At 38.0% G+C, this 14,329-nt stretch overlaps 1 protein-coding gene across 3 annotated transcripts in view; it reads left to right on the top strand.

The window, feature by feature from the left end:
* The first annotated feature begins 1,883 nt into the window (after window positions 1–1,883).
* Window positions 1,884–14,329, top strand: part of LOC127418579 (transient receptor potential cation channel subfamily V member 4-like) — a 46,205-nt gene continuing 33,759 nt past the window's right edge. Inside the window, exons 1-3 of one of the 3 annotated variants that reach the window (XM_051659212.1) lie at window positions 1,884–2,053; window positions 9,545–9,653; window positions 12,782–13,227. In XM_051659212.1, coding sequence (XP_051515172.1) covers window positions 9,636–9,653; window positions 12,782–13,227 — 464 coding nt within the window. In that variant the 5' untranslated portion in view covers window positions 1,884–2,053; window positions 9,545–9,635. Of the gene's footprint in view, window positions 2,054–9,544; window positions 9,654–12,778; window positions 13,228–14,329 lie in introns of all 3 variants that reach the window. The other 2 variants (XM_051659205.1, XM_051659221.1) reach the window with 2 other exon arrangements.

Here is a 14,329-nt window from a genome sequence, read left to right as displayed (position 1 = left end):
GCCTTTTTCCTGTGTTTTCTTTTTATTCATGTGCTGAAAATGCCTGTAAATTTAGATCTTTGGTATGTAGTTAATTATGAATTTACACCAGAATTCCCATTCTTTTTCCACACGTAAATGCAAAGTTAAACATTGAATTGTATAGCTATGTTCCTTTAATCTGCCTATTGCGTTCGGGTCATTTTTGACCCGAGAGAGGAAGATAATATTTTTTAAATACCACATAGTTTTTAGTACGAGAACCAAACTTTGTGACTTTGTCAAGACTATCAAAATACACATAATATATATATATTTTTTCTTTTCAGATTTTTTATTAAAATTGCTTTAACATCTTTCGTGTTTGCTGGTCAATTTTGACCTGGGCATCAGTTGTGGCTTTAAACATGATTTTATGTAGATTTTTTTTTTTTTTTTTTTTTTTTTGTGTACATTTATGAATTCGAGTTTTTCTTATAAACACTTCACTTACATTTAGCCTCTTTCCCATACACTCTCACACACATTTTGTCTCTCACTGGGACTGCATCTTGTTTACAAACATCATCTGCAAACACACATACACCTACAGTCGACCATAGGCACACACACATTTCTGAACAAAACAGACATAACGGATGTAACAGACATAACACATAAAATAAATTAAAGGTACTATTGTCTTAAGGGGGTGTGGCAAGATTGTTTGTGCACACATTAGTCCAAATAGGGCTTGGAAGTGGAGATTGTCCTCATTTTACTCTGCAGCCATCAGATCCCGAACCAGTTTGCAGCATACTCACACATCAACATTCAGTTCATGCAAGTAAATAGAATACATTTAGCTTAAAAACATACCAAATAAGTATTTAAGGTGCACTCAGTAATTTTTGTTTTTATGTCATCTTGGACTTACACTGACACCTAGTGACGTGAATTCAGCATCATTCAAACACAATAGAATAGAATAGAAATTCACTATTCACAATCAGCCATGATTACTTTAATCCATGAGTGAAAGTGTCCAATAACAGAGTGGTTACTGAGGTTAAGTGAGAAATATTTGGCAGGTCACGTGGTCCTAACATGAGTAGCCTCTCCATGTAGAATAAAACTTTATAAGCTTGAATTCCACCGGGTCAAAATTGGCCCACGAATGCAAAAGGTGTATGCAGATTCTAAACGCAATAGGAAGGTTAAATTCACGCATTTACAAATACTTGTGCAAAAGAATGAGAGCCACAAATGAGCCTCTGAACAGCAGAACACTAGAGGACGCTGCTCCCAACGTGTTGTATTCAGATTACACAGACAAAAAAGCTTGACAGAAAGCGCCATGTAAATTAACCAACCAACCGGTCATACTTGTTTTGAAAGACCTTATTCTCCGAAGTATGTGTAGCATGGTAATTATACATTTGTCTAAATACGATTCAAATCATCCAACCAAAACTATTAATGACATATTATGCAAAATAATTCGGCAAAAAGTTTTTACACACACAGTCAAACACCGTGGATAACATTCGTACAGGTAGCAAATTACAAACTTAGCACAACAAATTAGTTTAAAGAAAATACATCATTTACTATGTTCTGCACAAAATATACTATTGTTAACAACTAAAGATTGCGGAACGGTGGGTATTTTGTCTGTTTACATTGCTTCAAAACAATTATAAAAATTTCTACGTATATTACCAGTTAATATTTTGCGTTTACAAGACTTTAGACGTTAGAAGGTCTTGTGGATTTATTTATTTATTTATTTTAAGGCTTAAAAGTAACAACAACAAGTAAAACCCTAGCTTCTAAGTTTAGAAGTTATGAGTCTACATACTGTATAGAGGTTCACACCACACCCTTAACGCTCATTTCTACAGGTTTCCATTTAGTGGGCGGTGAGAAAACCAAGCTCCTCATGATCTCCAATCACTTTCTCCCATTATCCGTCTGAAACACCCCGCCGAAAAGATGAAGCCGCTTTTCAAAGCGCTGTACAGAATCCTGTCTGAAGTATGAATGGGTGGGGAATGAACTACTGATTCTACCGAAAGTTCTTTCAGCTGTACGGGTGAGGTGCTTTTTCTTTCTGACTTTTGATGTAGTTTCTAAATGTCGAGAGATTACAGATCCATTTTAAATGGTGTTAGAAAAGTTGGACATTGTTGGAAATGTTACTCAGATATGTAAGGTTTGACTTACTAGTACATCCTCAAAAACTGAATAAGTGTACTGACTATTGTAGCTCTGGTAAATGTTTTGAATAGTGTAATTCAAACCACATAGTCACTTTTAAAGAAGTCCTGAACTTCCTCTTCCTAGTGTACCTGATTATCTACAAATCAGAGTGTTGTTTGTTTATATCCACACTCAGTGTTTACATCAAGACCTGTTTGAAATCCACTGATCAGTAATGCAACATGCTCATGTATGTCCTACCTTCTTAAAGTTTGGAATTTTACAGTCATTGCATGAAGTCAGAATTGTGGTTGGACTGTCAGCAGAACCAGCAATGGAAACTCTGTGGATCACTTTAATATTTCCCACAACCTCACTTTAGCATCATCTTGAGATAAACCACAGCTGTTTGGATCCCTTGAGGAATCAGTTTTGGCACTGAGAAGGAAGTCTAAATCTTCTTTTGGGGCCACGAAATGGGATTCTGTCTTTTCCAGCTCTTATCTACTGCTATTCCATGTAGATAGAATGTCCTTTTCACTGTCTGTCCTATTTCTCATTAGGTCTACTGTTTACGTGGTCTGATGCACCACCAGTACATCCTTCTTATTTCCAGTACACAGTGAAATGACATACTGAAAGGCATCGCACTCCCACGTTGTCAGATCTTATTAAATCCTCTCCATTGTTTTGACTAATAATAATGATAATAGGCTGTATTGGAGGGAAGCAATATTTTTCTGAAGCCATGTCAGACATTCTTCTGAATTTGGATAGAGCTTGCCAGGCCAGTGGCTGTAACTGTGGGGTTTTGTATTCAATTTTCCACCACCCGCTTAAGCAAACAAGAGGTAAACGAAAACCTCCATACTGAACAGAGCACAGCTTTAGGGAAAGAGTGATTAAGCCTGCTTCAATATCATTGGTTTAATCTTGTTAACTAAAATGAGATGATATTTGTGATGTAAGAAGAGAAACTTGTTAGTGATTACACTTAAACGTCCTCAGGCGGGACTCAAACATGCCTGAACAGGACCAGTGCTTGTTGTTCTCTACTCAATCACAGAGATCCAGAAGTCAACACAACTCTAGATCATTTATTTACTCTTATGTCATTACAAACATGTATGAATTTGTTTCTTCAATATTAATGGAGGAATTTTGAAGAATGTTCACACTGCTCTTTTCTATACAGCGTGAACATTCTTCAGTAATGTCCAGGAGCTTTCAAGCTTTAAAAAAAAAAAAAAAAAAAAAAACTATAAATGTACGTTAAAAGTAGTCTATATGACTTGTGTGTCAAAAGTCTTGTGAGCCAAATGATAAGTAATGTAAGTTGGTAGTAGTGAGAAATTTGCCCTCCACCATTGATCTCAAATCTCATTCACACTTCTGCATATTGGAACTTGCTGCATGGCATTCAGAGACACAGTTAGGAGAAATGCGAGAACAAATAGCATGGTTGTCACTGATGTTAAACCTGTCGTGATGCGCCAAGTTTGAATGCGTACAAAGGAGATTTAAAGGGATAGTTCACCCATAAATGAAAAATAATTTATTATTTATTCACCATTTTGTTGTTTCTAAACCAATATGAGTTGCTTTTTCAGTACACAAAGGGAGAAATTAAAAAAAAAAAAATGTTTTGCTCAGTGATGTCATACAATGGCAGTGGATGGTGACCACCTCTTCAAGCTTCAAAAGGATGCAAAAGTATAATTCAGAAGTCTAAAAAAATGATTCAATGTGACTCATGTGTTGTTCTGAAAGCATTCAATAAGGTTTGGTGAGAAACAAATCTAATTGATTTTTTAGTGAAAATCTTGACTGACCATTGCTCTACTGTGTGCGTTCCTGAGAGTGCACGAGAGGAGCAGTTATGAAATGGGTGTTCAAGCGAAAACTCACTTGTTTGGAACAATTGGACCACCACAGAGATATTAACAACAAAAACTGCACAACTGCACACAAACCAGAGAACAGAACTTACAAAACATGTCTGAAGAGTTTGTAGTCGAAGAGGAGATGCATTGCTATGCCCAGCCTTATTTTGTATGAACCAGAGTACTCGTAAATTTAACTGAGAGAGACGGAAGAGCTGCACATACACACCAAAAAAAAAAAAACTACAGTCAGACAGTGAGTACAGGAAACTGCAGTGTTTTGAAGGTTTTGGAGGTTTCGCTTAATGAAAGTAAACTGGAAGAATCGGAGAGAAAGACTGAGGGTGCCGGTATGTGTCTCTATTCTGAACTGGTGTGTGTGTGTGTGTGTGTGTGTGACAAAACTGAAGAGAGCGAGACCTTAGTGAAACAGTTGGTAGGTGTGACACCCTCGACCAAAATCAAGTTGTTTTTAGCCGGATAGTGAGTGCTAGCTTCAATATACTGTTATGGCAAAGATTTTGGACCAGTGCTAGTTCACAGTGGACGAGGCTGTACAGCGAGACGGCACAAATAGAAACCAAGCGATCAACAGAATGCCCCGACGCTTATCGCGGCTGGTAAGGACAAAAACTCTTGATTAACATAGAAAAGATAACTGTTATTGCTTGTCGTTTGACATCTAGTTAGGACACGGTGTAAGTGTGGCTTCCTCTCCTCCATCTCTCTCAGTTTGATTTCTGAGTACTCCGGTTCAAACAAAAAAGGCTGGGCATAAAAATGCATCTCTTCTTCGACTTCAGACTTTTCTCTGGTTTGTGTGCAGCTGTGTTGCGTTTTCTGTTGATAATATCTCTGTGGTGGTCCAATTGTACCAAACAAGCGATTTTACGCTTGAACAAACAATCTCACGAGCAGGGGCAGCATAACTGCTGTTCTCGTGCACTCTCATGAACGCACACAGGAGAGCAACGGTCGGTCAAGATTTTCACTAAATAATCAATTCGATTTTGGCTTGTTTCTCACCAAACCTTATCGTATGCCTTCAGAACAAGGCACGAGTCTCATGGTACAATTTATTAAACTTCTGAATTATACTTTTGCATTCTTTTGAAGCTTGAAGAGGTGGTCACCAGCCACTGCCACTATATGACATCACTGAGCACAAAATGTTATCAATACTTCTCCCTTACTGAAAAAGATAGAAAGTCTTATTTGTTTAGAACAACACGAGGGTGAGTAAATTAATAAACTATTTTTCATTTTTGGTGAACTATCCCTTTAAGAGTTACGGTGGAAAAACAATAAATAAGTACTTAAATTTAGTTTTGAAGCACCAGGGTAAATGATGACAAAATTTTCATTTTTATTTAAGCAGCACAGGAATTAAATGCAACATCAGCAATAGTGGTTCTTTGATATCATTGTTTTATTACCTGAGGATTTGAGACTTGTAGATTAATGGATGTACAAATGGAGGAATTTCCCCTTGAACTGGAAAGAGAATAGGACAAAGGGAGCATTAGTCATGCCTGTTCCGGGAAATGAGGGAATCAGTTTTGGACTGAGATGAGCCCAACAATGGATTGTGACATGTGGACAATGGGTCTGGAGTGGGGCATGGGGAGGGGATATGTGGGATGAACAGAAAGGTGTTTTTTTTTTATTTATTTTTTTAAAGCTTTTACGAAGTGTCTTAATTCATTACATTACATGACAAGAGCACCAGTATATACATCTATACCTAAATGTTTATTTAGGAAGTAAAAAAAGAAAGATTTTTCTTCCCCTAAATTTAAATGAATGTGTTTTTGTTACTACCCGATACTTCTTTAGATCACAGTAGATACAGACAGGGTCAAAATCCTAAAATTAACATTTTATTGATTCATAGAAAATGACAGAAAAACAAAACATATATACAATTAATCAGCATTTAACTCCCACTACTACCCCTCCCCAATCAACAACCCTACCCTGACCCCCAACTAACATCCCTGTGGTCTCACATAAGTACACACACACAGAAAAATTAATTAAATAAATAATAATAAAAAATAAAAAAAATATATAATAATCATACACATCTAAAACTACGCATCTCTCTCCACAGTCCCTCTCCGAGAGTCCCCAAAAACGTCAAATAACTTCCCCATTTCCCATCAAATGAATCCCAGATCCCCAGCCTTCTACACGACACCTCCTCGAAAGCTGCCATCCTCCCCATCTCCTTGCACCACTCCTGAATTGAGGGCACTCCAGCCATCTTCCATCCCCTTAAAACAATCTGCCTGCCTATCATTACACTGGTCAGAACCCAATTTTTTATGTATTTATCTTCTATATCGATGACCGCCCCATCGCCCAAAACAAGGAGTCTGGGGCAAAATGAAACCCGAGTGCCCAACACATCACACACAATACTCTGAACCTTCAACCAATATTCCTGGATCTCAGCACACCACCAAAAAACATGGGCCATGTCTCCATCATTCGATTGGCATTGCCAGCAGGTGGGTGTGTCTTTAAGACCAAGCCTATACAATCTAGAGGGGGTCAAATAGAATCTGTGTAAAATCTTGAATTGCATAAGGCACGCCCTTGCATCTCTAGATACAGACTTGACGTTTTTTAGAATCCTAGCCCACACTCCCTCCTCCAATACCAAGTTAAAATCTTTCTCCCATAATCTCTTAATAGAAGATGAAGTTCCATCCCCCAGACACTGAATTAGCAGGGAGTAATACACTGATGCCTCATGACCTTTCCCAAAAGTAGTAATCACCACTCCCAGAGTGTCTGCCGCTTTTGGGGGGTGTATGCTACTCCCAAAAATAGTACAGAGCAGGTGGCACAGCTGTAAATACCTAAAAAACTGAGATCTGGGAATCCCAAAATGTTGAACCAAATTTTCAAAGGATCTCAACACTCCACTCTCATATAGGTCACCGAGTGTATTAATCTCCCTCACAATCCACTCTGAACAGCAGAAAGGGGACTTATTGATACATAATTTTGGGTTCAGTCATATGCTCGAAGCAACATTTAAATAAATGTCCGAATTAAACACTCTGGACACTTTTGTCCATACCGAGTGCAAATGCGAGATAACGTGGTGTAACTTAACTTCTCCGGTTAGTTTGATAGAAAGGATTTGCAATGGCAAAATAGGGGCAAGACAATTCAATACAAAACCAGGGAGGGGCTCTCTCAGGTGGAAGCGACCAATGAGCCAAATGTCTGAGACCGAATGCATAATAATAAAACAAAATCTTGGGTAGGCCAAGCCCAGCTTTGTCAGTCGGCCTATGTAACTTATTGAAATGTAATCTGGGACGCTTACCATTCCAAATGAAGGACTTCAATATGCTATCAGATTGCTTGAAATAAGAGAGGGGGACATCTACAGGGAGAGACTGTAGCAGGTAGTTAAATTTTGGAATACAATTCATTTTAATAACATTAACCTTCTCAATCATAGATAAATGTAATGAAGCCCACCTGCCCACATCTCTTGAAAACATTTTTATTAAGGGATCAAAATGAACTCTAACTAAATCACACAAATGTGCTGTGAATAAAATACCCAAATATTGAATGCCCTGTTTGGGCCACCGGAAGGCGTCCGGCTGAAAAGCCATTACTGGGCAGTACGCTGTCAGTGCCAAAGCTTCGGATTTAGACCAATTAACTCTGTATCCTGAGAACTTAGAAAAGGAATTAATAATTCTGTGGAGGCAAGGCATAGTGTGCATCTAGTGTGGTCAGAGACGAATAATAAAATATCATCTTTTTAAAGCAAAAGCTTATGCGCCATACCTCATGCCACCACCCCTGGAAAATCATCTTCCTTTCTTATCGCGGCTGCTAATGGTTCCAGGACAAGACAGACCAATAATGGAGAAAGAGGGCCTGCGGGTGCCCCTGTCCAGAGTAAAATAATCTGAAATTAATCCATTTGTTTGTACCACCGCTACCGGGTGTCTATATAATAATTTAGTCCATCCAATAAAAGTATTCCCGAACCTGTATATTTCGAAAATCTTAAAAAGATAATCCCATTCTACCATATCAAACGCCTTTTTGGCGTCAAGTGAGATGGCAGCAACCGGAGTCTGATCAGTCGCCACTGACCACATGATATTGATGAGACGCCTGATGTTATCAGAAGAGCCGCGGCCACGAATAAACCCCACTTGATTTATATGTATAAGAGATGTCATAACTTAATCGATTAGCCAGAATTTTTTTTCATCTAACTGGATCAGAGAAATTGGACGGTAACTTTTACACTCGCTTGGATCTTTGTCCTTTTTAAGAATCAGACTGATCCGGGCTTATGTCATGGTTGGCGGGAGCTTTCCATTCTTTAATGATTCAGTATAAACTTCTAGCAAAATTAGAGCCAGTTCTGTAGCATAAGATTTGAAAAACTCAGCGGCAAAGCCGTCAGGCCCCGGAGCCTTGCCTGTAGGTAAGGCTTTAATAACCTCGCCAAGCTCCTCCAAGGTTATCTCAGAATCAAGAGAATTTTTTTGCTCAGTCGTCAGTTTAGGGAGATCTAATGGCTCCACAAAGTTTCTAATATCTTCATTAGTAGACGAAGACGTGGAACTATAGAGATCAGAGTAGTTTTTTTAAAGCATTATTAATATCAATTGCCGAGGTAAATATTTCACCATCAGCAGATTTCGCTGAGGGAATGGTAGAAAAAGACTCTCTCTGCATTATATATATCTAGCCAAAAGTTTCCCTGCTTTGTCCCCCAACTCAAAGTATGACTGTCTTGCCCTGAATAGCCAAAACTCCACTTTCCGCGACAAAATAGTATTATATCTGTATTTCAATCGAGACAATTCTCTGAGGCCATCAGATTACAAATGGTGCTTCAGCTCTGCCTCTGCATTTTTAATATTTCCTTCCAACTCCACAAGTTCTCGTGCTTTGGATTTTTTGGTGAATGAGGCATACTGTATGATCCGACCCCTAAGAACCACCTTAAGTGCCTCTCAAGCCACGCCCACAGAGGATACTGAGGACCAGTTCATCTCCATATAAACATTGATTTCAGAATTTAACATTTGTTGGAAATCAGGATTTTGCAAAGGGGACACATTAAGGCGGCAACTATATGATTTCTTTTTCTCCGTATTTGGCAACCCCTTTAAACTCACCAGGGCTTGATCTGAGACTAAAATGTTTCCAATTGAACTATCAACAACAGATGAAATGAGGGACTTAGATATATATATATATATATATATATATATATATATATATATATATATATATATATATATATATATATATATATAAAAATCTATTCTAGAATAAACCTTATGGACTAATGAAAATGTATAGTGATGTATAGCGATTGTTGTCGGAAATTGGAACGCAGGCATGGATCGTATAACACTTGGCAGTTCTTATTTTGATCTAGTCAGTGTGACGATTCTGTTGTTTAAACTTTAACATCTTTATAAATTTTTTTCTTTCTTCAGATTTGTTTGGGCCCCTGTTGTCCCCCTGACACTTTTCGGGTCCCCTGAGGAGGAACTTAGTATTGGAGAACTGTACACGTGATACAAGGCAATGAGTGAAGTGAATAATGTATGTATAACCTGCTCAATTTTTTGCAAAGATTCAAAGTTCTGAAGCTATTAATCACTTCCAAAACTAGTGAGATTCTCGGTAGTACTTTCTTGAGGTTTATCTTAGCTTAAGAATGAATTATATGATTGATCTATCAATTTAAGAAAGAATAGAAAGTTCAAACAAATATGTATTGTACCTTTACATAGTATATGAGGTATATCATATAAAGTAGTGAATAATATAGATATAAAATAATGAAATAGTACCATATTAATCTGAAAGTGCCTGAAAGCTTTTCTCAAGCATTCTTTATACTGCAAAGGTGACAAATCTGCATTTAAAGCAGTATATACACCACAAAAAAAGTTACGTTTACACAGACTTTAATTTTTAACATTTTAATTTTTAATGCAGCACATGTTACCTTTTTTAATGCAGCACATTTGCAGGTGGCACATATTTGCCTCAGCCACCTTAATTGTGATGCATCTTTTTTTAATTAAGTCTGTACATTAAGTGGTTTGGGCTGAATTATTTACAGAATTGTAATATTTAGGGTTAGGGTTTTACAATAAACCCTAACCAGAATATTTGAGAAATATCAATACAGTGCTTCCTGGCTAGCACTGTAATGATGCTACAAATGTTATCTTGCAGAATAGTAGAAAAGAAGCAGAATAGAAGGCTTTCAGAAGGACAGAATGCTTTTGATTAACAGCCCAAAGTTACAGCAGATGTTTGGTATGAGACATCACTGGCAATGCCAACTCTTACATACAGTTCATACAACATAATAAAGAAGAAAGAGAAGGAAATCATTGGACTCTAAATGTAATCAATGATATGTCATGAAAATTTCTTTAAGACTGCAGTGCCACAAGTTCAGTTTGTATGTACTATAAGATAAATTGTTTTTGTGTTGTGTTAAGCCTAGCTTGTTCTTGACTGCAACTTTAGGTTTATGGGGAGTCGCACACAAAATGGAGTAATATATATATATTTTTAATTGAAAATAAGTCAGTCAAGCCACAATGAGGGAAACAAAGATGTTTAGGAGTTAGCCCAAACTAACAAAACTCTTCAAATGTCACATGGAGCTGCCAATGCAAATGAGCACAAACTGCCATGACTCTGGAAGGCCAGGGTAAGTTGTTTGGTAGTACCAACAGGGTACAATGATTCCAATGATTCCATTCTAGAATGCATCTTTATAGTCCATGTGCATGCTGGAATAAATGATTTCATAGATTTCACTGTCCAGTGCAGCTTGAGTACAGGAAGCTTAGTTTTGATATGCATCTCTCGTGCAGAGTTTTCAGAGATTTGGTTCTGTTCATGCTAAAGTGTATTTGATACAGGTAAATTTAGGGAGGCTTGACCAGAAGTGCATCCAATGTCCAGATTCTTAAATAATAATGATTTTTAAATAACTTTTTTGTTTAGAGAGGATAGTAAAGCGAGGACAGGAAATGATTGAGAGAGAGAGAGAGAGAGAGGGAGAACGGGATCAGGGGCCAGATCGAAATTGCATCAGCTATATGATGACCAAATCTAAATATGTCAGAGCACATGAACAAACCACTAGGTCACGGCTCACTGCCTCCAAATTCTAGATCACCAAATCCTAAATCAGCCTTCAGCTCTTCTAGCAGCCTAATTGTGTCATCTTTGAGCACATAACCTTGTCTTTAAAGTTGTGCCAGAGTGCTGTACTGTGTAAAAGTCTTAGGCACATAAGATGTTCACAAAAACACTTGTCTTAGGATGTTATTTATATCTTCAGCTTTAGTGTATCAATAGGAAATATACATTTTAGACTCCCAAACATTACTTTTGCAAATAGAATAGAATAGAAGAACAGGGAGCCCTGCAACAGATGGCATGGGGCCCCCACAGAGACCTCCACTGAACATCGAGTCAGTCTGGGAATACATGTGGCAGGGGTCAGTAACCTATGACATATGAAGGGGGTAATCACTGGCAAGCAAGGAGTAAATATTTTAATGATATGTCCCTTATTTTATTTATAAGTCCCTCACACCTAGTTTGAGCCCACTTCAAAATCTAAATAAACACCGGATCACTGAAAATTTTATGACATAAATGAATAAGAAATATTTAAGATTCCACACAATTTCTAGATCATTAATCATTAAATAAGCAAAGTTGTGAGATTACCCGTAATAACTGCTTTTTTTAAATTTATTTTTTATTATCCCCTTTTTCTCCCAATTTGGAATGCCCAATTCCCACTACTTAGTAGGTCCTCGTGGTGGCGTGGTTGCTCACCTCAATCCGGGTGGCGGAGACAAGTCTCAGTTGCCTGCACTTCTGAGACTGTCAATCCACGCATTTTATCACGTGGAGACTCTGCATGCGGAGGCTCCTGCTACCCTCCGCAATCCAAGCACAAATTACCATGCACGCCATTGAGAGCGAGAAGCACTAATCGCGGCCACGAGGAGGCTACCCCTTGTGACTCTACCCTCCCTAGCAACCGGGCCAATTTGGTTGCTTAGAAGACCTGGCTGGAGTCACTTAGCACATCCTGGATTCGAACTCGCGACTCCAGGGGTGGTAGTCAGTGTCAATACTCGCTGAGCTACCCAGGCCCCTGTAATAATTGGTTTTGTACAAAATGTTAGTTTTTCTTGCTTCCATTGCAGCACTCAAGATGTTCTGTGGAACATTCACACTTCATGCTGGGATAACATTAGGTTTTTAAAACTGTTATGCTGATAATATAATTTGCAATTAAAAATAAACTGTATTAAATTAGAAAAATACTAAATAGAAGCATTTTCACCTGTGCACTCAAACTTTTGAAACACGGATAAATATATGCATATGGGGTGGGGCAACACTGTGATTCACAAAGAAAATATAAAAAATGGCACTTCATGTCAAAACGTTTGCCGACCTCTGACATACTGTGTAAAAGTTAGACTTCATTTCAGTCTAGCAATTTTTTGTACATTTCATTTGCTGTCATTTAATTGTATCATGTATATATTTGCATTATATAGATCAATCCGTTCTCTAGATATCAGTATTGACGAGTCACTGAAAAACCCAATCTCGGTACAACTCCCTAATTTTTCTTGTGTTACCAGTTTCTCACTTAATTCTTAACATTCCAGCAGGGTTTCTCTGCTTCCACTCTACTAAGGCGCTATCGTCTGGCCATGACAGAGTCGGACATGTCCAATTCTGTCTCTACGCCATCTAGGAGTGCTGCCCAGGACTCATCAGAGGGTAAGGGCCCTTCAGCAGATGGGGATCCCAACTTCCCCATGTCTTCTCTGGCAGAACTACTGGAGAAAGATGATGGATCACATCCAACCCAAGATTTGCCCCAGGATCCAGCTCGACCTGGGCAACAGAGTGACAGCAAGCAGAACCTGCGGATAAGATTCCCGGGGGCCTTTAAAAAGGGTGTTCCTAACCCCATGGACCTTCTTGATTCCACCATGTCGGATTATCCAGTGGCACCTGGCCCAAAGAAGGCACCAATGGACTCCCTCTTTGACTATGGCACATGTAGAGAGGTCAACAACCAGAAAAAACGCAGGAAGAAGCTTCCACGGGGGTAAGAAAAAATACCATCTTCCTTTTTTGTTGTATATATTTAGGGGGTTTTGTTAGATGACGTGATGATAGATGATACTTGACATTATTGTTCACTACAGTGGAAATTTGTCTTTGGCTTCTCACAAATATAAACAAGAACAAGCTCAAAAGTCCCAAAATTCACATTAAACTGCATAGGATCAGATAAATAAAATGAGAACCACAATTCAGTTAACTAAATAAAGAGCTGAAAAAAGGGAATAATTAAGTAATTAGAAATGACAAGACACTATTACATTCTTTCATTAGCCGCTTTTCCACCATTGGGCTGAACTGGGCCATTTGGCATGGTTACGGTTGCTTTTTTCCCCAGGTTTTTATTCTGCTAAAGCACAGTAAAGATATAGCCTATGTTACAAAAAGTAAAGCAAAAAGTAAAAGGCGAGAGGTTTGTCACCATACGCTAATATGTTGTGAATGCCACCAAACACGAACACACAGAAAAATAGGGTCCCAGACTAGCTAAAACAGGACATAAGCTAGGACATGTGCTAACTTGCATAATCTACCCTTACGAAAAAGATGTGTAGAAAAATAATGTATTATACTACTAACGTATTAAACCATGATCATAAAATCATGAAGATACATTAAACATACACTGATTTTGGCTCACCGTGCTCAGAACTGTTCAGCCCAAAGGTGGAAAATTTCAGAGAAAAATTAAAATGACATTATTAATGTTTCATTCTGAAAGCATGAGTTTAATAGCAATTATTTTAGTGGTCGACCGATATATCGCCAAGGCCGATACATTTTCGGATGCAGCCCAAGGTAAAAGCGCTTCACGTGTGCTATAAGTAAATGTCTTATTTACTATGCACTGTATGTACAATTGGTTTGATTTGGTATTTTTTGAGAAAATACGATTGCTAACATGGACATGCCATCCATGGTTGCTGGACTACTGTGTGTACTGTTATTTCCTTCTTCCTAATATATTACTAATTTCTTCATGTGCAAATAAATTGCTAAAATTTGATGATTAAACAGAAATCTTTTTTAGTTTTATGTTAAATTGTGTTCGTATAGTACTAAATAAGAGTTTATTATTATTTTTT

The sequence above is a fragment of the Myxocyprinus asiaticus genome, chromosome 3, assembly GCF_019703515.2.
Source record: "Myxocyprinus asiaticus isolate MX2 ecotype Aquarium Trade chromosome 3, UBuf_Myxa_2, whole genome shotgun sequence".
Classification (NCBI taxonomy): domain Eukaryota; kingdom Metazoa; phylum Chordata; class Actinopteri; order Cypriniformes; family Catostomidae; genus Myxocyprinus; species Myxocyprinus asiaticus.
Note: the sequence above shows the minus strand (reverse complement) of the source record. Positions and strands in the feature narration are given on the sequence as shown.